The sequence below is a fragment of the Ambystoma mexicanum genome, chromosome 6p, assembly GCF_040938575.1.
Source record: "Ambystoma mexicanum isolate Mex_15411 chromosome 6p, UKY_AmexF1_1, whole genome shotgun sequence".
NCBI lineage: Eukaryota > Metazoa > Chordata > Amphibia > Caudata > Ambystomatidae > Ambystoma > Ambystoma mexicanum.
This window is the reverse complement of record NC_090935.1, coordinates 338,866,652-338,893,465: the sequence shown is the minus strand read 5'-3', so window position 1 is coordinate 338,893,465 and position 26,814 is coordinate 338,866,652. Positions and strand designations below refer to the sequence as shown.

General features: G+C 44.3%; 1 protein-coding gene across 3 annotated transcripts in view; it reads left to right on the top strand.

Annotated features, from left to right (window-relative positions):
* AMACR (alpha-methylacyl-CoA racemase) overlaps positions 1 to 15,512 on the top strand; it is an 809,944-nt gene extending 794,432 nt beyond the window's left edge. For all 3 annotated transcript variants that reach the window (XM_069627095.1, XM_069627093.1, XM_069627094.1), the window contains one exon: positions 14,706 to 15,512. Coding sequence is in view for 2 of the 3 variants with exons in the window: in XM_069627093.1 (XP_069483194.1) it covers positions 14,706 to 15,115 (410 nt within the window). In the remaining variant the exon portion in view is untranslated. The remainder of the gene's footprint in view (positions 1 to 14,705) is intronic.
* The last annotated feature ends 11,302 nt before the right edge of the window (positions 15,513 to 26,814 follow it).

The window sequence follows — 26,814 nt, the reverse complement described above, 5'->3', positions numbered from 1 at the left end:
TGAAAGCAGGATACTTTTTGCAAGAAAGTGTTTGCGATAGGTGCTACCACAGTCAAGGCGACCAATTCCCTGGCCATAGTCGCATAATACGACCGTGAGATGTGGCATAGGCTGGCCTCCATACTGGAACATTTCCCAGAAGAGAAAAGGAAAGAGGCAAAGGCAATCCTTAAGGAAGGGTAGGAGGCGTTGAATCACAGTATTAACATCAGTGTAGATCTGGCAGACCCAGGTTTTAAACAAATTGGCAATGGAGTGGTGGTAAGACACCAGGGTTGGCTCAAATGCACAGACTTCAGACCAGAAGTGCACACAAAGTGGTGGACATGCCTTTTGAAGGAGATAACCTCTTCATACCTAAAATAGATGAAGCTCTCAAGACCATGAAGACAGACTCAAATACAGTGCAATCCCTTGCATAGTTACAAAGCCGGAGGTCCTTTTGACCTTTCAGGGGAGCCTCAGGAAGAGCAGGCTATTCCACCTCCACTAGAGGAGGTAGACAATAAACCAAGGGTTCATCATACTACTCATAAGGTTGTCGGAAAACCTATCAAGGTTATCAAAGGTCAATGACTGCATCCCAAGACAGAACAGGTGAGAGGAAACTTGTAAAACTAGGTCCAACCCTGGAAACACGTAACATCGGACAAATGGGTGCTATAAGCCATAACCCATCTGGTGGAATTTACAAAGCTTCCACCTGAATCCCCTCCAAATCATCACTCACACACAAAAGTATTGCTAAAGTAGGTAAAACACATGTCATCAAAGAGAGCCATAGAAAAAAGTGCCATACAGGGGACCAAGGGGTTAACTCCCGATACTTTGTCTGCAAATGGCGCCCCATCCTGGATCTGCGCAAGCTGAACAAGTTCATAAATAAGCAAATGTTTACCATGGTAGCACTGCAGCAGTTCATAAAGGCGGTGCAACACCACGACTGTCTGCCATCCTTGAAGATCCAGGATGCCTACTTCCATATACCAATTCACCCAAGGAACAGGAGGTATCTCTGCTTCGTGGAACAAAGTACCCATGACCAATTTCTGAACCAATAGCCACAAGCCTTCAAAGGGAGGGCCACCATGTCTACCCCGATGTGCACTGGCTGGTGCGGGCAAAAACGCTGAGGCACAACTCTCAGTGTTGGGGATAGTGCAGCAGCTCTAAGACCACTGCTTCTCGATAAATTAAAAGAAATCCTCGCTTTTGCCATCCAAGAAATTGGTCTTTCTTAGGGTCGAATTCAACACGGAAGAGCCGAGAGTCCGGCCATCAACAGACAACCAGGAAGATGGATGACAGTACACCACTGCATGCGGCTCCTGAGAACCATGACATCGTGTATTCCTCTGATGCCCAATTGCAGACTCCAGTGGTCCCTCGCCTCCAGTTGGTTCCTGGAATCAGGAACATGGGGAGACAAGCTACAGATCACAACCAATCTGACCCAAAGTATCCAGTGGGGGCCATTAGATCCAACCTCACTAAAGGCAATCCCTTTCAGGACCCAGTGTATCACAAAATGCTCATCACCAACCCATCCATGTTGAGTTGGGGAGCCCAATTCGACCAGCTCCATGTCAGGGGGCTATGGACGACCGAGGAGATGAATCTCCACACCGATGTTTTAGAATTGAGGCCGGTGAGAAGGGCACTAAAATCCTTCCTGCTGATATTAAAGTGCCACTCAATCAGGATCCTAACCGACAATACTACAACAATATATAACCTCATGGAGGCATGGGGGTGCGAGGTCCAGGTCTGTGTCCCTAGAAGCACAGCGGGTCTGCCACTGAGAAATCCCCAACAGCATCTCTATGCAGTGAAATGAAAACAAAAGAGGGGCTGGGTCCTGGAGCATCAGCGCTCTCAATTGGAAGTCGCAGCTTCCCACCTTTATTACTATTTGGCGTCCTAGTGCCTTCATTTTAAGGATCGTACCTGTAGCAAAAAAATTACTATTCATCTCTATACAGGCCTTGAAACTTCCAGGAATCCATAGCCGGGTGGGTGGCGGACAGCCTAAGCAGGCAAACGGCTCTCTCACGAGTGGAAGCTCCACAACTGCTTGCTGCTGCTGTTTCAGATGTGGGAGCAACCATCCGTGGACGTTTTCGCCATCATCCAAAACAGAAAGTGCATGTGATTTGCCAGCAGGAACCTGCAACAGGGGTCGAGTGGGAGGGGTGGTGGGGGGACTCCTTCCCATAGGAAAACCTATTTGCTTATGCTTTTCCTCAGTTCCCAGTCATATGTCAGATGATACAAATGATCAGGTTGCATCAGTGCCGAATTATCCTCATCACTTGAAAATGGCCATGCCAGGCTTGGTACTCTGTCCTGCTTCAACTCTGGGCTGATCAACCGATACGACTCTGCGATCTCCCAGACATCATATCACAAGACCACAGACAGATCTTACATCACAACCCGCAGTCCAGATGGGAGACAGCGTGGCTCCTGATTTTGCAGAATTCTGACCACGATCCCTCAGGACACCAAAGACATTTTGTCGGCACCCAGGGCGCCTCTCACTAATACATCGTATAACCAAGTGGAAAAGGTTCTGTGCTTGGTGAGAAAAGCAACAGGGTGTCCATCTACTCCAGGTGCAACCGGAACAGCTGCTTCTGTATCTACTGTACTTTGCTCGAGAATGACTGGCTGATGTATTCATGCGACCTGGCGGCGATATGTGGGCCTCGTATAGACTTTTCTTCAGGGCCCAAAACCTTTTAGCCATTTACTCTCTTAGAGTGGCTTTCTCTGCCATAAAGGCCAACCTGTTGGACTTAGCCGGTTGGTGTCTTCATGCATGGATTCCTCTTCCCGTCTGAGCAGATATAATCTCGCCAAAAACCTGAGCATGGCTAGTTTTACTGGCTCCGTCCACTTTTTCAAGATTGTCTTCTTAATGGCTGTGATTACTGGAAGACCTCTTTGAGGGATCGTTGGGTCTCCCGCTGGTTCAGAGCAATCCACTGCATTCAGCCCAAAGACTTCTGCCACAGCACATCTGCTGAGGGATTTTCCTTTGCGATCCTCTTGGTCTGATGACAAACAAGGATGCAGAAAAGCGTGCTAAAGATGAGGGAGCAAACACAATCCTTTCGGTTTGCTCCCTTTTTTTCTTGCTTCTCCTTTCTCATAGTTCGATTCACAAGTTTGTTTATCTATGAAGAGGAGGACCAGCTCGCCTTTTTTTACACTTCTTAGCTGCTGTTCTCCTCTTCCTTGGAGAAGATGAAAATGCATCTACAGAACAAAAATGGATTACTTGCAGGGCAATGTGCTTTTTTTTCCCTGGCCTTACCCATGATCTGAACTTTCTTGGATACAAGGTAACACTGAACCATTTCCAACGTTCTTTCAATGGCATGCTTTCCCGCGCATGCTCCATGCAAGATTCCCATTCCAACATCAGCATCCGCTTGTGTAAAACGTATCATCCTCAGAGTAAATCAGCCTTTCACTCCTGCACATGTTCAAGTCCATCTCTCATAATGCATGTAGGTGTCTGACTTGTTTAACTCTCCCAGGGAAAATCCAGAATCTCTTTACTTATGCCCCGCTTCTCAACAGCCCACTCCCGAGTGTACTATGCAGTCATTCTGCTTCTAATATTGCCTTCATATAATGGGTTCCATATAACGCCTAGTTCACGCTCTGTCCTAAGGCAAGCACATCAATGTTCCTGGATGCAGCCTAACTCCCTGTTCTAGGATGAGCTGCCACCAAACTTGTGTTTTTGGCCTTCTCTTTCCTTCCCCTATTGTTCCTCCTCCCTGCAGACCCCAAGGGGGAGGGGCGACCATGCCTTGGCCTAATCCCCGCCCCTCAGGAATCTCCCAAGAGTTGTGAACCTGCTCCCGATTCCATTAAACTCTGCTAAAAGGCTTTGTCACATGCCCCGCAATCCGCTTCTTCGTTCCTGTTTGCAAGACAGAAAATGGAAGAAACTAGAGCATGCTGAGATGTGGGAGGTGTATATATCAGGAGGGCAGGCAAAACAAAGAAAAAGTGGAAATGATTTTCTGTTAAACAAGAGTGATGTCCTTCAAACTTGAAAGAGCTGGTCTGTTGATTAGATAGTGGTGAGGTCCGTTGTATCCCTACATGGCCGTCATCCCGATGATGTGTGGGATCACATTGCTGTTGGGAGTATTTTTAACTACCTATTTTTATTTTTGAGGAGTATTTGCCTATTTTTAGTTAGTAACATTGACCTCTTCGGTAAAGACAATTTATTTGATGTTTGGCTGAATGTTTTAGGTTCATCGAGCCTACTGTGGTGAGCCTAGCCATAGTACCATCTCCAGCTCATTTCATGAAGTGAAGTAAGTTGTTCTAATCATAGCGTGCCAGAATCGCAGTATTAAACTTGAGGAGCAGGAATCCAGTCTTATCTGTGCCTAAGGCTCACTCAACTCTTACAACAAATGTTCATGCTCATGTTAACAATACAATAATTCAAAATAATTTCTTATACATATCAGCAAACGTTTTATTCATGGGACATCGAATACAAAACTTTAAAATAAAAGTAAACAATTCATTCATCTTCCAATTGTATACAGTGCACATGTATTGAGCAAAGGTAGGAGTATGTGCAAATGTGATCTCAGAGGGGAAAACCCCTAAAGTGCCTGTGCTTCTGTACAGAATACAGAAAAGAACATACAACAACTTTTTTTAAAGCAGTTTCGATTTTCACAATTTAAATTTGAATGAATCATCCATAGCACCTTTTGAGTTTTAAATTCCCTAAACAGAAAGAGGCATAATTGGTCTATGTCTCAGTGACGTTTCAGCGTTAATTCTTTTTTACGCCTTCTTCCCGACTCTTCAACTTCTGTTGTCCATATATAGCTTTCATCCGTAAATAAATCTGGAAGTCTTCTATAAGGACTACTCACTCGTACATAGGATACTTGAGTCAAAGGAGACAGTCTCTCTATACATTAGTTTCTATCCTTTATATCTATAGCTCTGGCTGCCAGACTAATATTTAGTGTATAGGCAGATAGGTCATGTCAACATATTGGACTCGCCTAAATTGAGGAGGTAACAAACATACCTCTATGTTCTGCATCGTATACGTATAGCCATCCTAGCTGAGCTCCATACATGTCTGTCTTTGTATAAAAATAGAGAACAGCCAGTATAAGGAATGTTCCAAGAGAATATGTATCCTATCACATTAAACCTTATTTATAAAGCCTTTAAAGACATAGGTGACGGCGTACCACCCAAATGGTGCACGATTAGAAATTCCCATTATGGTAGATACTCTCTATGCCCCTCTTCTTGTATTCGTTTTTAGTTTTAAAACATTAGTTGTGATCAAGATAGAATACGGTCGCTATATTGCTCACCTCTGAAATTCTTGAAAGCAAGAACTATAACAGTCTGTAAGTCCCACTTTTGGTTCGCCAACCCATAGATCGGGTTAGAGACATGAGTAAAGCTGTTTTGTAACTATATACACTCATATTGCTTAGAATTTATAGAATGGCATTCCAAATACAAGTGATCCTTTCACTAATGCACCATCAAAATGCTAGGGTTCACAAGAACATGACTTAGCTCAGGCAGTAGTCAACCTATTCCTCCTGATGAAGGAAGGCGCAAACGCAGATAAAAGGAGAGAACATAGAGAAAACTCATAATGGCCTAGCGACAATCCTGGCAAAATTGTCAAACCGCTAACAGACACCCAGATGATTCCCAGGAGATCACCCTTCCAGTGTGATGGAAGACTTGAGTTAAGACACCTCAGATCACTATGTTGACTGAGAAGAATATCCCCAGGATTCACGAGAGGGCGCAGAACCACCATTGTTCACCTCCCCCACTGTGGACCAATGCAAGTATACTGCAGTTCTCAAGAATGATGTGGAATTATTTAATATCTGCATTCAAGATGTGGAAAAGTGGCTTATTGAAGACACAGTAGGTGAAGAAAAATCTGTTGCCTAGTTATACAAATAATGTATTGCATTACGAAACCTACGCATACCACAGCCAGGTAAGTGAATGACTGTATTGAGTAAAAATATAAATCTTAGGTCCATGATCCACTCTTTACCAGGACTCCCAAGTCTATTTTCTTGGTGATAACAATGGAAAGGAAGAGATGTGGAACACGTACATCCACACACGAAGCCCCCATGCACAACAAGCGAAACAAGGTATCATATGGGGCATTGCATTGAGACTCTCATTATTATAAGCGTTAAATGGAATATCAAATGGCATGTGTAAAAACTGGCCGTGAAATCTGAGCAACATTTCCATGTCTACTATTACTACAATTGATTGCTTATTTATTTTTTTATTCTAGATTGAAGTCAAATTTAACAAATGTAATCTTCCATGTCACCCGTCTGTTATACAGTTTCTAATTGCTTGCCTCGCTGTATTTTTCCCCCTGGCATTCTGGAGTATTTGTTTACTCTAGATTGGTTCCCAACAGTATGCGCTCGCTAGTATCTTAATAATAATAATAATTTGGCATTTATACAGCGCTACAATACCCTTAGGTATCTGAGCGCTGCTTATTATTACCCACGGTGTGTGGTGCTCATTTATCGACCTTGGAAGGATGAAAGGCTGAGTTTGGCCCCTCTGGGATTCGAACCTGCGTTAGCAGGCTCTGCACAGATGTCAAAGCGAGCGCTCTACTGCTGTGCCACTTGACCGGCTTAGCAGTTGCCCACTATTGTAGGTCAGACACAGGAGACTGGCAACTAGACATGATTCCAATAGATTCAGTTTATTGAATTTAGCTTCACATCTTGAAGTGTTCTTTTCTCTTGGTATTCGGTAACCCCTCAGGGTTTATATTTAGCTTGACCCCCTTGGAGTCTGAGCTCCGTTGCCCGCCTCCCTCTTCTTATGGGAAACCAGGTGCATGTTGCTCCGTAGTGTCTGCTGTCAGAGGAGACGGCCTCTCCTTCCGTCCGGAATCACACTGCTTGGTTCTTCGGTTGTCATCTGCTTTACTCGTGTGCCTCGGTTCGGCAATGTCAGCCTGCTGTCTGGATTGCAGTTCCTTCTCTCTGCTCCAGTAGGCTCTGGATTCAGAGCTCCCCCTTCCACCTGGGATCAGCAGAGTTCAGCAGGCTTCCGACACTCTCCGCCCATTACACATACATCATGGTCCTACCTCCAGGATTCTACTGCTCCATGCTGTAGTTGCAGCTTCCGCTATGCACTCTCTCTCTTTCCTACTGGCGCCTTCCCAGCGTGCCCCTGCTCCGTGCAAGATGTTCTCCTGGAAAGGACTTGTCCCTTATATGTTGCTTCCTGTCATAAGGGGGACCATCCCATTGGTATAAAGGGTTCAGGCCTCCCAGAGAGGTTAGCACCACAACCAAGTACCTTTAAAGGCCCATCTACATTAACATTATTATCAATTTGCATATATCCATCAAACACTTGGGACATCAGTCTGTAAAGGGAGATGTTATGGAATTGTCAACTGGGGATTCATTGTCCCCTAACTGGGGTGGAGAAAGCGGGGTCGACCCAGTGAAATCCTGCTTGCCATGTCCCATAGAGCGTGTATTGCGTAGCAGGCTCACATGCCTAGTCTCGAAGGGGGTGGCTCCTCCTTGAGGAGAAGAGATGAATTCCCTGAATTCGTCACATTACTTTAATGATCTGCCATAGATTACATGTTTGCCCACTAAATTGCCCTAAATTAATTGTTGCATACTGCCTTAATGGTCAGCCTGCTATATCTTCTCTATGGTTGCTCTAGATTAATTGATGCCAACAGCACTGTTTGCTCCCAACTTTACCGTCTTGGTGCCAACATATTAATTTGTAGCCTAACGTAATGTTGATCCGTTTCGCCGCAAAGGTGTGTTTCCATCTACATATCCCACTGTAATGTTGTCCCCCACATTGTTCTTGCTCAATGATGTCCAATTGAAATATGTGTACAGCTGCAATCTTTCTCCTACCACATTTTTGGGAAGCTCTAAATTGCTTGCTAACCTCCAAACACTAACGCACTCCTCTTCCATACTAAAACTATGTTATCCAAATAAGGCTGGTAAGATAGCTCAGCTTGTTGAGCGATTGCTGCTGCGATCTGTAGTTCGCAGGTTTGAATCCCGGCAATGCCAACTCAGCCTTTCATACTTCTGAGGTGGATAAATGAGTACCAACTTCGTTTGGGTGATCTTGTTTGTAAATATGTAAAGCTCTTAGGCCTAAGCGCTATATAAATAACACATCTTTATCACAATAAGCTCACAGGCACTTTCCATTTTGTATATCTTCCCCTACAGACATAATGGACAACAATTCTTCTATGGTCTTGACACAGAACACCTAGAAACAGACCTTCCAACAGAGCTCATGGTACTTCGATTTTCACACATCAACATAAAAGCAACACTTCCTTGCATTTTATTCCCTCTCTTCTCACTAACTTAACCCATCTCCCTCTGCTTTGGATCCGCGAGGCCATGCAAAATGCTTCAGGGCACACTGTCGATCCCAGTAACCGAATAGAACACGTATGTGCACTCCAAGATTTTGGCAGTTGATTTGGCCAGGCGCATGCACGGTGTTGAAGTGTGAAAGTCAGATTTAGAATCTGAGCACATACGTTACATTGTTAATATGGTTCTAGCATGTGAAGGCACACTGTTGAATGAATGCAAATTAAGATCATGAACTACAATCATATACAATGTGAATACATAAGAAAGATAGCTTTAATTTGAAGCAGCTCTGGGTCTATCAGATGTATTGTATTATTTAGGAATATAACAAAAAATTGACCAATAGATGAAAGATTACAATGTACTCTAACTTATTTTACTTCACAAAAAATGATTTTAATTCATCCCATATAATTACATAGCAAAGTCTATATCCGTAAAAAAGCTCATAACCTTTGTCCCATCATTCAAACACTTTCGTGCATTCATACATACAATCCCTCTACTTTATTCAGAAAGATGGTGTCATTCACAATATCATCATAACATACAGTTCAATTATTATAATGTGCTTGCACCCTTTCTTATTTACAGGTGCATCCCTCTGTATTTATTACAGGAGATCTAACAGTCGGCACGTGTTTCGGTTGGTATTAAACAGGCCATAACATCTCTTGCCCTTCAGTTGTTCCAACCTTTGTCGGGACTGAGGCCAACTATCCACTTTGTATTGCCTCGCAGATAATTGGGGTGAGCAACGTAATCTAAAAAACATACAATAATACCACTTATTATCTTCATATCTCATTATCATCTTTATTTTTTTCATATTTTAATTAATGTAGAAAAGTTACTTCTTGCGTTGTTACCAATATCATAATCACCGCCACTAGACAACTGTTGTAGAGGAGTACAGATATTCTGGCCAAAGTCCCATACACGATGTCTGGAAATGCGTCCGTTTTTTCTTTTTCTACAGAGCAAACGGAAGGACCAGGCTTATACCCTGCGACCCCTTCAAGTAGCTTAACCTTGATCGCACATACCAGTGTTACCAAAAGGTTTAAGTACTCACTTTTTCTTATATCAAATGTTTCTCATTCTGATGTTGATGTTCAATGGTCATCTCATGGGTTTTAATTGAGGGATCATCATCTTGTTAATGGATCTTCTATATCGGGGTGACATACACACCCGTTTTAGTGTTAAACAGTGGTCATAAATTCTATTCCCAAAACGTCCACTTATTGATGCTTGTGCATTCCTCGTGAGTACATTTGTGTGTTAGCCTTACCTTGCGCTGGTTTAAGTAATCACAGGTAAGGTTTAGTATTATGACGAGGAGCTTCTTAACTGATGGAAACCTTGTGGGTATATTCACAGCGTGCGTTCGTTCGTTCGTTCGTTCGTTCGTTCGTTCGTTCGTTCGTTCGTTCGTTCGTTCGTTCGTTCGTTCGGCTGAAAACTAAACGAAGAAACCGTTTCTCCTCACTATTCAGTGATTCACATTATTAACACACTGCGTAACATTACATTATACCAGATGCAGCGCGTGTTTATTATCTCACTGTTTTAGTATAGCCCAAGGCTAGTGATAAATTCGAGCTGACTGCTGTTGCGCAAGTGTCCATTGTATCTCGCCAAATGCACCGTATGTTTATCTTGCAATTTCGCGTTACTTCGCTTTTGCTAAATGTTAAAGCCTTGTGGTTTGTTGACATCACTCATGCGGGCATATTTAATGTCTTACCTTGCTACTGTTAGTTATCTGATTCCTCACGTGGGCATTTCTGTTTATATCTGTGCCGTATGCAGTCGCGGCAGAATGAGCTCCCGCAGAACTCGCTGTTGGGAGTTAAGGATGCTGCTCGTAATCATGGCACCTGGTATGTTGCAAAAACTATAATCGTGTAAAGAGGGCTCACGTTTTTTCTTGCGGCATGAATTGAAATAAAAGCATAAGGCACACCACAATATTATATTGTGGGATCCTGGTTTTGCAGTACCCATCTAGATTACTCTCTCTTTAAAACATACGTTAGTAGACCGCATCTCAGTGTTCACGTCCTTTGTTATAATAGTGCGTGCTGCTGGGACATGTAGTGCTCCTGTAATTCTTGCCATAATTACATGTTCTCCAGCCCAATTTTGTCTAATGTTTGCCATACTCTTAAACAACGGACAGGAGGTTTCCATTTCAGAATGGCACCACAAAAATGCAGGGTTTTACTTCTACTCAAACTGTACTCTAGTGCCCCTTTATCTAGATAGGTACTCTAGTGGTTTCTTGCCCTGCGTAGTCTCCGTAGGTCACTCGGTTAGTTGCATCATTCAGTAGACCTTGAAGCCAAAGCATTAGATCATCTCATCAATTGATTAGAGTATTCCACTCTACGGAAACATTACTTCAGTTCATATACTAACGTTTGGCAAGTGTTCTCAGGATCTCAATGCTTCAATTTCACCTCTTGCTTTATCTGTCGAAAGGGAGTACCAATGTGTAAGCAAGTCTGCCCGCTGTAAACGGAGAAAGGCAGTATTGGAAGTGCTGTCGCAGTATTGGAAGTGCTGGCGCTTAGGTGGGTGAGTCTTGCTGCTTCAAAAAGAAAGGTGAACTGCAGTTTGATGAGAGTTTGAAGCAAGGAGACCGAGAATCACCTGGCAAAGAGCTGATATAACATGGAAGCGCAGAGGACTTGTGACACACCTTCAGCTTGTCACTGGCCATTTGTATGCTGATTACTGGGCAATGATAGGATGACGTTTATACAATACTCGACTATGATACAACAGGTAAGTTCAAAGGACAACCACATGTACAGCCATCATAGAATGGGAGCAATCTCAAATTTGTAACACACGGGAACTAAGAAACTCAAGTAATCTTTATTATGTCAATAAAGAGTCTTTGTGTAAAGCCACCACCACTAACTGCATCCATATTTTATGGTACTGCTCTGCGATCCACACACTGCCCAGCTTGTTCTTTCCCCCCACTGAACGCCACTCTTCCCCCTAACACATTTGTTGCACATTTGGTCCCATCATCTCTCTCTTTAGCGTTATAGATCCTAAGTTTGGCTGTGAAGAAAACTCTGGTCCGAGTGCTAGGTCTCCCGAGATCATAGTGACTAACCCAGTCCATATACTTCATCTCCTTTCAAGAAGTGGAGGCTTGCTGGTCTCTAGAGAAAACAATACATTTCCCGTTAGGCAAATATAATAGGTTGGTAGTAGGGGTGTCACGGTATCGGTTTTATGGGGGTATGATAACCTTTTTGACAAATGACGGTACATCATGGTTATCGCGGTATAGCAGGTGGAGTTAACTAATCTTAACAAATATTTTCTTAAAGGTCATAAATTGTCAGCATTTTGAAACTTGTCTCTGCACATTTTTAGCTGATCCTCCAGGAATCTAAGGCGGCTGCAGATGTGAACTTTCATGGCACTCACTCGTTCACCTTAAATGAAAGAGTGACTAGTGGAAGTGTTAAAATACACATTTTGAGCAATGAGCTTGCTGCTCAGTCACAGGTCATCGCTTTGAAAATCGGCTTCGGCCTGCATTATTTTGGAACCACATGGCATGGGCATCATGCTCCCTCGCTGTGATCAGTGTTAAAAGTTTGTTTTGATAACGCTTTATTCCATTAAAGGGAGAAAAGTCACTTGTGTGAGGTCTAAAAGCCCATGTCATTGTGTTTCTTTAGTCAAAATGTCATAGCCAGCACACACTCACCGAAAGGTTGCATATTGATCAAATCACTATAGCTTGTTTACCATATGCATGGTGTATCATAAAGGTCTGATGTTGGAGTCACCACTGACTATGTAATCCTAACAGGACAGCGATCTTCGGGCGCTTTTGATTTCTTTCTTGATTCTTGCAATACAAGTTCAAATACATATCGGCACACATATGGCCTAGACCACCACATCACCACAGCCCCATCATTACCATTTTCCCCAGGTCTGAGTGCATTAGGACCTTTGTCATGTGAGTTGATGGAGGAATGCTTTCATGGGTGGTGTCACAAATCGAGGATAGACCTGAGAAATCTCACCCCCATTGCTCTGGATACTTCAAATTGAATGTAGAATCTGTCCTGCCTGCTTGAGTCCAGTGCTATATTAGAAGACAAGTGAAGGATCAAGCGAAGCAACAACTGTAGCGCCAATGTGTACATCTACACGGAGGACAGTTGGGGGGCAGTTTATATACTAGCACAAAGCACTGATAGGCCCAGTGTTCATACAGTCTACAGAGCTAACCTTTTTTGTGGACGTGCATCAGAAGGACCTACAATTCATTCCCCCCTGGTTTGTTGTAGTGGAGAGGTGTTTGGGAGATCAGTCTCTGTGCCCTCTGGGGCTCACTTGGCATGTTTGTATGGCATGGCTTTGGGGGGGGATCAGTTCTCCCTGCCTTCCGAGGCACACCTTGCATGCTAGTACAACATGGTTTTTGCCTCAGTCATGTAGTTTGGGGCTGGAAGCCTGAAGTTGCTTGATTGAATGTGGTATCCTTTTGTTCAGTGGCTGGTGTCTATCCCTTAGTGGTAGAGGAAAGGGAGTGGCATATTATCGTGCAGAGTGTCCCACTATGTGAGGGACGGCTACACCGTTTGTGTGGTTGCGTTTGCAGGAGGATTTATTTTGGTGGTTGAGGGAAGTAAATGTGGTGTTGCATATGTATGTATGTCTCTTGCTTCTTGGGTGTGTCTTGTGTTTTATAAGGGGGAAGATATGGTGTCTTGTCTTTCCCAGCACCCTACCCTGCATGCATAGAATGCTAGGAGTGACTGACATGGAATGTTGTGTGTGAGAACGTTATCTTCTGAAAGGTTCTGTGAATGTGCAGTTGAGAAGATGGGTTGACTGTGAGAGGATGCCGGTGGCTGTCTGTCCTTCTAACTTACATGCAGTGGCCTAAATGTACTCCTGTACAATGTACCTGGAGCTGGAACTCAGTAAAGAGGTTTCATGTTCCTACGCTGGTGTCAGTGTCATGCTTGGCCAGGAACCCAACTTACCAAGACTCTGATCTAAAGTGTTCTGACCCATATTGGCAGTAGAAATTAGCATGTGGTGGAACGTGGTAGAGGGCCATGCACAGAACAGAGAGGAACTGAGGATGCTCATGGTCAGGACCTTGGGATAGGGAGCTTACAAGGCGCTTCTCGGGCAGCCTGAGGCATTGAGATAAGAACTGCCCCTTGTTTCTACCTAAGCTTTGTCTATACCTGCAGCAGCTGAGTGAGAAACCAGCTGTGTCTACATTAGTGGTTTAAAAGAAGAATATTCACACAAAAAAGGCAGGTACCTCAAACTCTTGAAGCAGACACAGAGAGCAGATTGGCAGAGAGGAATGGCACTGCGAGACGTCAATGACAAGAATAAGCAAAGTGCAGGAACAACATCATCAAAATTCTAAGTAGCTGCATCAAAGTGAATTACAACAAACACATTCACTTTGAAGAAACAACATAGAACCAGGTCAGGTTGGGAGTGTTTATGGGTGGTTGGAAGGACTGGTTGTCCTCCCCTCTCTGCACTACGGCTCCCCTCTCCACTCTACGGCTCCCTCCTCTACACTGCTGCTCCCATCTTAACACTACTCCTCTATCCCACCTTCTTTCCCGTCGCCATTCTCTCAACTGCCACCGGCATCCTCTGGGGTAGGACTGGCTCTAACTTCCACCCAGGTAGGCGTGCCACCCAAGGCTGAGAAGGGTTCGTACCCCATTGTGACAAGGTCAGATAACTGACCTTCTCACATCAACCAAAAGGAGAGCCCATGGTTTCCTTGTGGTCTTTGGCTTAACTTAATGTGGCCGAGTCTGGATGTTGTGGACACTTGCGTGCAGCCTTTACCTTCCGTTTCGAATCTATCTGACCGGTGACTTCTCTTTAAAAACACATTAGATGAGCACATCTTTCTATGACAAGGCCTTTATCATAAAAGTGGAGGAGAAACCTGTTGTGTTCATTTCCTAGCCCGTAACTTTATTGGAATTAGCTTCCGAGTATCTTGTGCAATAAAGACCTATTTTAATATATGTGTTCCATAATGTATAAAGATGTGAATCCCATTGTCAAGGAAATCAAACCGTATGCACGTTATGGCAGTGTAGATTGCAATCTTAATGGCTCATCTTCAGCCTGTTTTTCCCAGTAATGAGTGTCCAGAATTGTTTGAGTTCCTCAATCTTATTCATTTGCTTTTCTTTTTTCCAGGACTGGAGCTGGATTCAGAGACGCTTCATAGTCAAATGGATGTCTCAGAATGGGATGGAATGAAGACGGTACTCTCGAAAGCGTTCTGTAAGAAGACACAGGCAGAGTGGTGCCAGATCTTTGATGGCACTGATGCATGCGTGACTCCCGTTATCCCTTTTGAGGATGCCACCCATCATCCACATAATAAAGAGCGTGGATCTTATTTCATAAACGACGCGGAAGAGCTCAGCCCGAGTCCCGCCCCTATTTTCTCAAGAACTCCAGCTTCACCCAGTACGAAACGGGATCCATTGAATGGAGAGCATACAGAAGAGATACTTTTAGAATATGGATTCAGTAAGGAAATGATTTCTGAGCTACAGTCTAGTGGGTCAATTGAATGCAATAAACCAAAGTCTCATTTGTGAGAGTCCACCACTGCATACAAAGTGGCTTAGAATGCTAGTGATTCTGAACATGCTCATAAAAGATTAATATATATATATATATATTTTGTTTAATTTTATTCTTGATTGCTTAGTAGTTTACAAATAAAACTGTTAGCAAAACCAAAGCCAAAAAGTCCTTCGATGTTGCACATGCGGTTAATCCTCAAAAGAAAGGACCACTCGACTTTATGGTCCAAAGTTAATCATCATGGATTCTTCATCAAAAGCGCTTTTTCCAGTATCAGTCTGTAAAAAGTAACCATGGCCACTGTTATTGAAATTTTAGCTCCTCTTAACATATGCGCCCACCACGCATCAGCTGTGATTGTTGTGTACTCTGTAATAAAATGACTGAAAAATCGAGTACTGAAAAAAAGGGTCAGACCGTAAAAAGATGCTTAAGGGTTTCTTTCCTGTCCACCCGATTACAAAATCAGCACATGGGGCTCTCAGAGTGAGAAGAGTCACAGACTGCAATGATTTCTACGGTGTAGCATAAGTTGAAACTGATTCTCATAAAATATGCTCGCGTTCCTGGATCGGGCAGGGTGCCCCATTTATTTTTCTTCATATAGTGTGTACATTGTTTTGATTGAGCACACCAGTTTCTTCTTGCTTGAAATCAAGTGATATATGGCTAGAAGTCGAAGTTGTTTGTTTCTGGTTTATCTGATGCATCTGTTCTGGTGTAATTTGCACAGCAAGGTTTTGTAAGTGGTTTCAACCCAGCACTCCACCTGCGTCAATGCCTAGCATGGGATGCCCAATTGAAACCCTTATTGATATATTTTTATGTCAAAAGTTCTTTTATTTCTGGATGATGTACCCTTATATAACACCCCTCTCTTTGAATCCCCCCGGTCTCACTGAACCAAGAAGAAGGTTGTTTTGCAAAGTTTAAAAGATTTATTTGATGGATTGAACAATATATAGACCACACTTTTATGAATGATATCTAACTATCACACTTATTAATATCTATACATGATCAGCAATGGATAGTATGACAATAATCAACAATCTCTTTAATCAATTAGGAGTCTGAATAGGAAGAATAATGTAGCAGAGAATAAAACTTTGTGTGGGTTCAATGAAATGCAATGATGTGAAATTAATGCAACACAGAAATGAAACTTTATATGAATTCAATCAAAGACAATGTAATCACTCTTTCCCCCTGTTACTACTCACTCCCCCCAATATGCAATATTAAGATGGAATTGAGGGGGCACACAGGTTTCAGGAATAACAATCAACAATGCAGTTCAATCCCAATTCCCCAGCATGCTTAGAGAGAGCAGGAATGATTTTAAAACAGGTCAATTGCTTTTAAATGTGATTTGAAATGAATGGGAAAAATGCTAAAAAATGATTTTAATTCACTAAATGGGATTCAGAACTAGTGAGAGTGGCTTTGCATTGGTTCAGTTAGACACTAGCAACGATAGTTGAATGATTAGCAGATGGAAAACGTAATTCAGAAGTGGAAAGCAAGAAATAGCTGTTTTTACATGTGGTGAAATTGAGCCAAAAGGGAAATCGCGGGCAACTTTTCAGCGCACGACAAATGCTATTATATTGTTTGAAAGCCGAGGACGTTAGCTTCAAAATAGCATTTAAATTTCGTTCCTAGCACATACAGTTCAGAAGTTACAAAGGTTTTAGTAAAGGTAGATTTTTCTCAAAGAGTAAAGATTTCAAAAAGAAAAATGTGCTGTTGAAGATTTGGAACAAAGATTTCTTAACACAAGAGGCTATGAAGATGCAAGACACCCGAACTGTCAGCCACCAGAACAGGGCGCCTCCGCTCTGACTTTTGCCCACCGAGACACTTGTCTGTCTTCAAAAATATATTTAGCGCAAAGACGATTATCACTACAATTATCACAGAATTATATGGATGAGAGAAGAGTTCAGAATAGACAAAAAAGATTCTATAATACAGTTCTGGATATGTTGGAATGGGTTGGATTGGATTACTTAATACTAAGAGATGACTATGGACAGTTCTATGCTAAATACTAACAACTATGGTTTGGAATGGGCCCATCAAAGATCTGGTCAAAGGTTTAGCTGGAATTCTCTCGCCAACGGACAGGACTCAGGCGCTTGGTTCTGCTCTCAGCAAGGCACTGTGGTCTGCACGGCCTCTTGGATGGGATCTGACGGGTTGGTTCTGGGTACAGCTCTGCTCTACTGATCTGGATCTCAGGGTTCTAGCAAGGGTTCTTAGCCAGAAGCAGCCAAAACAGCACAGCCAGGCTGTTGAATTGGTTAGGCCCCATGGAAGTTTGGGGTTAAATCAAGTTGCAAGATTTCAAAGGCCAGCTGAGAAGGGTTCAGCTTTTTGGGGTTGGGCCTCTACTTCAGGGTTCTGGAGTCTGGATCTAGGTTCTGGCGTCTAGATATGGGTTCTTCCTGCAGAGCGCTTCACCAGTAGATCATTGATGGGTGAATGTGTGTCTGTTGCCTGTCCTCAGCAGTCCCTATTTATGTATTTCCAAAGCGGGTCGGGAGGCTGATTATACTATGCCCAAGCGTCTGGGTCAGAGAATTCCCTCTCCCCTGATTTGAGGAGGAACAGAGTGTCATGATGTGTCAGAGTGACACTGTGTTTACGGTCCAGAAACAAAATTCCTCCTCTTTCTGTTCCAGAAAATCTATTTTTCCTAAAAAACATATTCACAATATTCCCAACCTGCTAATATTACATATACACATCACGGATTAATTAAGGCACGTCTCTGTTCAAGTCCCATTTTCATAAGTGTTTTGGTTCGCAAATGACAATATTTTTGGTTGGTTTCTCAGTGTTAAATCTATACAAATTTGTCCCCATACATGCACATATCCTCTGGACCTATTCCTGTAAATTTTCATATTTTACACATAATCACAACTGCTACAAAGTCCACATTTTGATAGTTCAGTCTCTGAACATCGCAAAAATTCCGGAGTAGTTTCTACTTGTGAGCGATATTTTCCTTTTAATAATCTCTAACTTCCATATTTTTGCCAGTTCGGTACATTTTTTATAAGTCTTTTCCTCAAACATGTATTTCCTCCAGTTCAAAATCCACATCTCAGTCTGGGCCCGCCTCCAAGGTCTTGGCTGAGCCAGAGAGTAACTTGAGCTTCTTCCTGCCAGGGCTGGTTTCTATTGACGCCCCAAATTAGCATTTGCATTCAGTTCAAGGGAGTCCTTTGTTTGCTAGCAGAACAACAGGCCAAAGTCCCCCTCCCAGTTCCTTTGACACCAGCCTGCCAGTTTCTTAGCAGAGAGCAGGGGGAAAGATTCCTTTGTTGGGTAAAAGGGTGTGGAATGTCTTTGAAGCCCAGTGTAGTTGGCTTTAACTCACTTTGAACCAAGTTTAACAGTTTTGTCATAAAATACAAATTACATTTTTAACAAATATCCACAAATCTCTTAATTTCAGCCTTCTTAAAATATAGGGATTGAATTATAACAACCCATCTTGCTTTGGATAAGAAGTCTCCTCTTTGGCATATTTTGATTCAATGTACAACTTTAAAATGACAGGTTTAGAGATCGCCAGCTTCTGATACAGGTGAGTAACGGTTTTGCACCCATTTTTGACATATTTCTTTCACAGCAAGCATCTTTAAAGGTGGATTTTGTTCTGATAAATGTACTTCTGCTGATATTGTATTTATGTGGATTCTTGAATTAGAATGATGTTTAACACCGAACAAGGAGGTTGGATCTTTTGTGTGGTTTGTGAACCATGATTTTTGCAAATTTGACAACCAAAAAAAATGGATTTCCAAACAGCTGTTTCTCTTTTGCAACCAGAATTGCTTTTTCAAGTGGTTTCAGGTTACTCTGTGGATAGCCAAATGATGGGTTTTGGCAGTGGTCTTCTGTGTTACCACTGACATAGGCAAAAGTGAATTGGCGGCCTATTTTTCAGGTTCTCCTGCGCACTTCTGGGTGATTTTTAGCGAACACCATGCTTTCCGGCGGCCATTTCTGATGTTTCTGATGCAAGCAATGCACAGTGATGTTGCAGGGCGTGGATTAGAACATCCCACAAGCCCTCCTCTTGCGATTTGGCGTTGACCGTCCATCAATGGGAATTCGCAAGACAGGGATGTCAGTTTCATCTCTTCTGATTCCACAAATGGCAAAGTTCATCATCTTTTCCTCCATCAGGGTTGGATCGATCGGTTGTCCTCGCCAGTCCTGATGTGAATATTGAGCGATACTCCGGGGCCCTTGGATCTGTCCTCCCGGTCCCTGGGTAGTCCTCCTTGGTTTCATTCTCCATGGTTTCCAATCAACTATGGTTATCCTAGGATGACAAAGCAAAAACATGTTTGTAGACATTTCCCCACTACTATTAATGTAGTGGGGCGGACACATACATTTTGATAAATCAGGACACCTTTTTGTATGGTAAATCATGGACTATATATGGCGTATTTTAATATGGACCCACTTATCATCCCCCTCTGCCACACTGCCTTTGGGGATGCGGATTTTGTAGGCGACTGGTGAGATTTTGTCTACAATTTCAAAAGGACCCCTCCAGGTAGGCAAACATTTTCGCTGTTTGGCCTGGTTCCTTTGGAAATTGTATAAGTAGACCCGGTCTCCCACATTGTATTCTTTTCTGGTAGTCTTCAAGTCATAGTGGGTCTTCATGCTGTCTGCAGATCTCTCTAGATTTCGCTGAGCATAGGCAAAAGCATATTAAAGGTGTTTTCTTAGATTTTCAACATACTCATGAGTTGTGGAGGCATTTACCAATGTCTGCTCTTGGTTCTGTAGAGCAGATGCTGGGGAAGCACCATCCTGCATCCAGACATCAGCTCAAATGGTGACATTTTAGTTGCAGGTGAAGGGGTAGATCTGATGGCCATTAGGACAAGAGGTAATCGAATATCCCAACTTGGCCCAGAATCTGCCACAAACCTTTTTAATATGCTCACAATTGTTTTGTTGTATCTCTCCACTGCACCACTAGAGGCATGCCGGTAAGCAATGTGTAACTTCCTTTTGACCCCAAGTATCTCCCACATCTTTGTCATTACTTTGCTGGTGAAATGACTACCTCGGTCTGACTTGATCCTTTGGGGTAGTCCAAAACGCGAAAAGATGTGGTTGATCATCAGGGCAGCTGCTGTTTCTGCCTTGCAGTTTGGGGCCGGGAGACATTCCACCCATTTAGTATAAACAAGCATGTCACGGTCAACATGTACTTCTTTCCCCTAGAGGAGCGAATCACGGGCCCAATGAAATTGACTTGTATATCTGACCATGGTAGTGTTTTTTGGAGAGGCACACAGTGTGTGAGGGATGTTGCCTGAAAATGTGCACACACAAGACACCCCTTCAAGTATTGGTCGAGGTCCTGCCCCATGTGTGGCCAGTATGCAACCTCTCTTAAGATTTCAAGTGTGGCATGAAACCCCCTGTGACCGGCTGTGGCCGCATCATGGGCGTGAGTTAACATCAGGCTTCGGAATGAGGTAGGGACCACCCACTAATCATGGCCAGCTAGTGATCTCCTTACCAACAAACCGTCTTGGATTCGGAACATTTTTGGACGTTTCATCAACACTCTGAGGTCCTCTTTCCCTATGTAATCGGTATCCGCCAGGGGGAAGTTTTCAGGGTCCTCAATGTGCTGATAAAACGTAACAATTATTGGATCCCATTTTTGAGCCGTAATCAAATCAGCATCTGGGGTCATCTTACTTCATTGTGCAGTTGAGAGATCATTGTGAGCATTTGTCTGGGACCTAGTGATAGCAGTGACCTGGATCTCCCCCAACAGGGACTCGATTTCAAGTAGATCCCCTTGGATGGCTCCGGTTTTGGCCAGCTGATCAGCAAAGTCATTTCCAGTTTTGTCTGGACCCTCTACTTTGGAATGACCCTTGATCTTTTTCCAGTAGATGTTCATCCCATTCGTGGTGACCCGATCATCAATATTTTGAATCAATTTCCCATGTTTCAAGGGTTTGTTATTAGCACATAGCATGCCTCTGGTTTTCCAGTTAATCAGGTGCTCCAGGAACCCATTCCGTACATAATCCGAATCTGTGATTATGACCAGTTTGTGGAGTTGATGTTGGACAGCAGTGTGGATGGCTTGATGCACAGCCATCAACTCTGCCACTTGACTACTTTGGGGACCAATTTTGTACCCAGCGGAGGGTTCTGGGGTCTCATTCACCCATGCATTCCCTACGCCGGCCACACGTTCTTTCTCCCCGTTGGTGTCAAAATGGTAAGAACATCCATCCACATAGACAGATGGCATTCCCTCACACTTGTCTTCTTCAAAGACTTTGTGTGGGGAATTGAGGTATGCCTACACGTTGTCCTTGATTTTTAGACTTTCGTCCTCGAGACAGTTTTCTCTGGCACAATCCTGCAAGTCAGCAAGACCTTGCGTGAGGGGACTCTTCTTGTTTTGGCCATATCTGACCTCTACAGAAAGCCTTGCATTGACAGAATCCAGGAAGTCATTCGGGAATTACTCGCATTTCCGGTCCGGATTCTGTCACTTTGGAGATATTGCAGAGGCTTATGTGGAGTCTCCACTATGATGTGTTCCCCCTGATTAAACGGGCGGTAATTCTTCAATGCCCACACCGTTGTCAGGAGTGCCTTCTCACAATCGTTGAATTTTTCCTCCACAGCGGATAAAGTTTTACTCGCATAGGAGATTACTTTATTGACCTAGTCATGCTTTTGGTATAATACTGCACTCAAGCATGTATTTGAGAACCCTGTCTCCAAGACGAATTCCTTGTCTCTGACAGGGTAAGCTAGGCAAGGTGCTTGTGAGAGGCTTCTTTTGAGTTGTCCTACTGCCTCGGCTTGTTCTGGACCCCATTCCCACTTGACCCCCCCTTCAAAAGATGAACGAGGGGTCTTGTGACCTCTGCATAGTCCTCAATGAACTTTCTGCTGCAATTAGTCAGTCCAAGGAGGCTCCTTAGTTCCCGCAGAGTTGTGTGGTCTTTCAATTTCTGGAGTGTTTACACTTTCTTTTCCTGGGGACAGAGACCCTGAGGAGTAATCTCATTCCCCAAAAAATGTACACTTGTTCTACACCACTGTGCCTTTTGAAAGGAAAGTTTTGCTCCGGCGGCCCTCAACTGTGTCAGAACATAACGGATCTCTGCTATGTGTTCCTCGATAGTTGATCTTTTAATGAGGACATCATCTACGTAAGCCAGGTTACCCCTCTCACCCAGGTCGGGCATGGCCTTATGTAGAAAAATGTTGAACTCATTGCCGGAGTTGATGTATCTGAAGGGAGTCCGGGTCCATGTGTACTTCTGCCCCCCATAGGTAAAGGCCAGCTTGTATTGGTCCTCCGTACTGACAGGTACAGTCCAGTATCCATTGGTCAGGTCTATTGCAGTGAATACCTGTGACCCCTGGATCTGGGCCAGCCCTTGGTCAATGTAGGTAAGAGGCCATCGGGAAGTATGGACCCGTTTGTTGAGCTCCCTAAGGTTGGCACAGAGTCTCCACTGGCCGTTTGGCTTCAATATCCCCAGCAGCAGATTATTGAAGGTGCTCTGTACTGGACGGATTATCCCACGGGACTCAAGGTTCTTAATTATTTCAGTAAGGGACTCCATTGATGCGAGAGGCAAGCGATATTGCCTCACACACACTGGAGTCATGCCAGGGTCCGTGGGAATTGTTGTTGTGTGGATGTCGGTGCGACTACAGTCATATGAGTCCACTGCAAAGAGATCATAAAAATCCAAGAAAACATATTTAAATTTTTGCTTTTGCTCCAGAGTCTCACAGGCATCAGCTAGGTTGACTCTCTCTTCAACCATCTGCATGAAGCCTGGAAAGACTTCTGGTTTTGCTATCTCAGCGGCCTCCTCCAGCTGGGTGGAGAAGTCCCTGGTCAGAGTGCTGATTTGGACTGGTGGCTTCATGTGGGAAAGGCAGCCCTCATGGACCTGGAAAATCACCTCATCCCTCCTGAAGTCACAGGTCACATCTTTATTGCCATAAGGGCAGGAAGTGTACACCAGGAGGTTCCCCCCATGCCGGGTAAAGATCTTGTCTGGTGTTGTGTTGTCATCACCATCACTGTCGAAACAGTCCTTGGGGATTGGTTCTAACAGTTCATTACCTAAATCAATCGAAAAATGTCGGTCATCAACCGCCATTCCAATAATGGTGCCTGCGGCTAGAGTGATACTCTTTAAGTCACTGTTATCCACCTCTAATGGAATGGTGACATGTTCTATATTGACTAGTGGTGTTGGGTTTACCCCCAACCCTTGCTGATGGAGAGAAGCATTTAGATGAATATAGGCATCAGGGTTTTTCAATTTCTGTCCTCTTTTAACTTTCACTTCCAGGGAGAATTGTCTGGTCCTTTCTGGGATGGTGACTTCCTATCCAATCTGAATTTGAACTGCATGAGGCAGCAGTTGAGCTGACCTAAATGCTTTATCTGGATCATAAAAGCCAATGGGATTATCCGCTAATCGGGACCAAGCTTTGAAGTTTATTAGGTCCAAACTAATGGCAAAGCGATTGAGAATGTCCCTGCCTAAGTAAAAGGCGGCAGTGACGTCTCGCACGACCCAACAATTATGGACTATGCTCTTGTTGCCTATGGAGATTTTGAGCATAGACCTGCTTGGTAGGAGATGTTTGGAATTGGGTATTTCCAGATCCATTTCACATTTGTCTGAGTCTAAACGTGGGAATAGCTGGATCTTTTGGGAGTTGGCGGAACATGGCTTCGCTGATGAAGCTCTTACTGTTGTTCACACACACTTGAGCGAGAACAGAGTCCTTCCCTTCATTTAACTGAACAGGGATGAACAACTGCTCTCCAATTTGCTGAATATCAGCCACGCTCTGAGCTGATTTCTCATCTTTCTGGACTATAGGAGTGGGAATGTCTGATTGTGGATTGGTTATGAATTTCAGAGTGTTTCCTTCCAGTGAGGAATGCAACCTTAAACTGGAAGGAAGGTTGATTTTCAGAAATAGAGAGGACCCCCCATCACCAGTTTGTTGTCCTACTGCTATTACTGTCACATCTGGAATTAGGTTGTTATGGAAGTGAAATTCTACTTGGTCAGATTTTTGTTCAACCATGTGGCAGGTGCCGTTTCAACTATTTTATCGGTCGCCTAGTCTGGGTTCAGAGGACCTTGTTTACGCAATCTATTAGGGGTGACAACCTTCACAGGAGGTCATTCCCTAGTAAACATGTGGTGCCATCTGGAGTCACAACTATGACCGGGTGCTTCACCTTTTGTCGCCCTATTTTAATGTCCAAATCCGCAGTCCCCTCGACGGGAATTTCCTTTCCTTTAAAGTTCTGAAGTTGTCCAGGAAGAGGGGTGAGAGGAATTTGGTAATTCTCCCCCCTTCCTGAATTCAGTTTATCAAAGGCCTTTTTTGGACAGAAGGGTAGCTTGGGACCAGTGTCCACCAGTGCCAAAATTGTACCCTGCCCCTGCACTTGAACCGGCGCATAGTATCTTCCCTCCTTCTCCGCAAGGGGGCACAGATAATGCACATTTCTGGACAACTTGTGGGTTTGTTTTTTAGTTTTGGACATTGAGAGAGATTTTGGCAGAATTCTGTGGGGAGTCTTGGGAAAATGAAAAGAAAAGTTGGCAACTAGAGATTGGAGCAGTTTTGAGTTCCCCTGGTTCCGGTGCTGGGCTGCCCCCCCCCCCCTTTTTGGAGGCAGTCACCAGGATGGGTTTGAACCAGGGGACTTTCCTGCTGTTGGTTCTGGGGTTGGATGATGGGCGGTGCTAGCTCAGTCCCCACATCTACCCAGTCTGGATTTGAATCCTTTGGGAACCATTTTTCTTTGGGAGGCGTTCCCCCATCTCTGAAGGAGAAGATCCTTTTCCCAGGATCCTCTGAGGATCCCTCTCCTTCAAATTGGAAGACTTGTACCTCCTTCTCAAAATGGGTCAGTTTTGGTCCTTTGTTTCTCCTACCCCCCTGACCCCCCCTCTGCTCCTTGGGTGGCAGACTTTCAGGGGCAGGAGATTTTGGTTCTGGTTCCTGGGTTTCCAGGGGCTTTTTACAAGTGGGGAAGGAAGCTTCCTCCAAGGCTTTACACCCCCTTCCCCTTGTGCCTCCTCCCTGGGAACCGGTGGGTTGTCGGGGTGCTGCCCCCGTCATTGTTCTGGAGCACCAGGTCCAGAGTTTGAGGCATTCTGTGCCAACATGCCCATCTGAGGGTTCTGTTGAGCCCTCAGCATGCAACCCAGATCCTGTGCCATATTTTGGACCTGGCGCTCTAGCTGTGAAACCTGCTCAGGCTGATACAGGGTTCTCATTTCTCCCCTGGGCTGATCGTGGGAAGGGTATCTATCCCTTCTCTGGTAATACCCCGGGTTGGGAAGATTTGGGTACCCCTCCACCCTTAGCCTCCCCTCTCCCGGATTGGGCTGTCTGGGCTCAGGAAAGTGGGGAAAGAAGGATGGACTGTTCTGGGGTTGGAAGTTTTGTGGGTACCTGGGGAAAAAGTTCTGTCCAGGATTTGGGGAATTTCTGCCCTCCTGAGAGAAGTGAGGAGGCAAGTACCCTGGGTTAGGTGCTTGGTTGGATCTCCCCCCTCCCCCTTAGGCTGGAGGAGTCCACACATAACCCCGGATGGGTCTGTTCCCCTTGTAGCTGGGACTTACATAGTCAGGGGAGTGAGGGATCCCATTTGTGGGACTACCCCTTGGCTCCCTGTCTGTGACTGGCCCGAGGGCCTTCTGGGCTTGGGATTATTCTGCTGTGCAGGCGGGTTTTTAGGCCTCTCATCTCCAAATCTAAAATGGGGGCAACCTTCACCTCTGCCACCTTCGCAGCAGCAGGGGTGATGGTTGTTTTGGGGCTTTTAGCATTATTTTTGTTTTCTATGGGCTTTTGCACCTCATAGATTCGGGTGGCCTATTCAATGACCCAGTCTAGTGATCTTTTATCATGAAAATCTCTCACTAGCTGGGTCATGATGTACTTTGGTAGAGTGTGGAAAAAAGTATTAATAAATGATTTGCTGTCCGTGCGCACCCTTCTGGTAGTCTGCGCACAGGCACGCTTTAATTCCTGCACAAATTCTTGTGGGGCCTGATCCTCCCCATATTGCAAGTTGTAGGCTGCCTTGCGAGACTCTTTGGGATTTCTGTGAACAGAAATATGCTTCAAGATGGCCGCCCTATAGGTGGACCATCTAGAATGATTTTGGTCCTCCAGCCCCGCAAAGAAGCTGGAGTATTCTGGTGAGAAGGTCCATTTCACATACTGAATGCAGCTACTGCTGTCTTTCAAATGGAAAGTTTCCATCATCTGCTCAAAGAGCTCTTAAGTGCTCCCAAACAGAATATTTGGCGTTCTTATGATAAGGCGTGATGACGCTCCTTATTTCTTTTAAGGGGTCCTTGAGCAAGGCCCTTTTTGCCTTATTGGCCTTCTTGGTTCGGGTAACCCTGGTCCAATCCTCCTCTGACTCAGAGCCACTGCTCCCAGAGGTGCCCATCTGGTCTTCTAGGCTTTCCCGGATTCTGTGAGCCTGGGAATTGCTGGCAGAATGTGGGGACCTAGTCTCCTGTGTCCTGGGGCGCTCAGAGGAGTCTTCTGATTCCTCCTTGCTCCCAGGATTTGATGGGTACCCCCCCACTGTCCTAACTGGGCAGAGGTT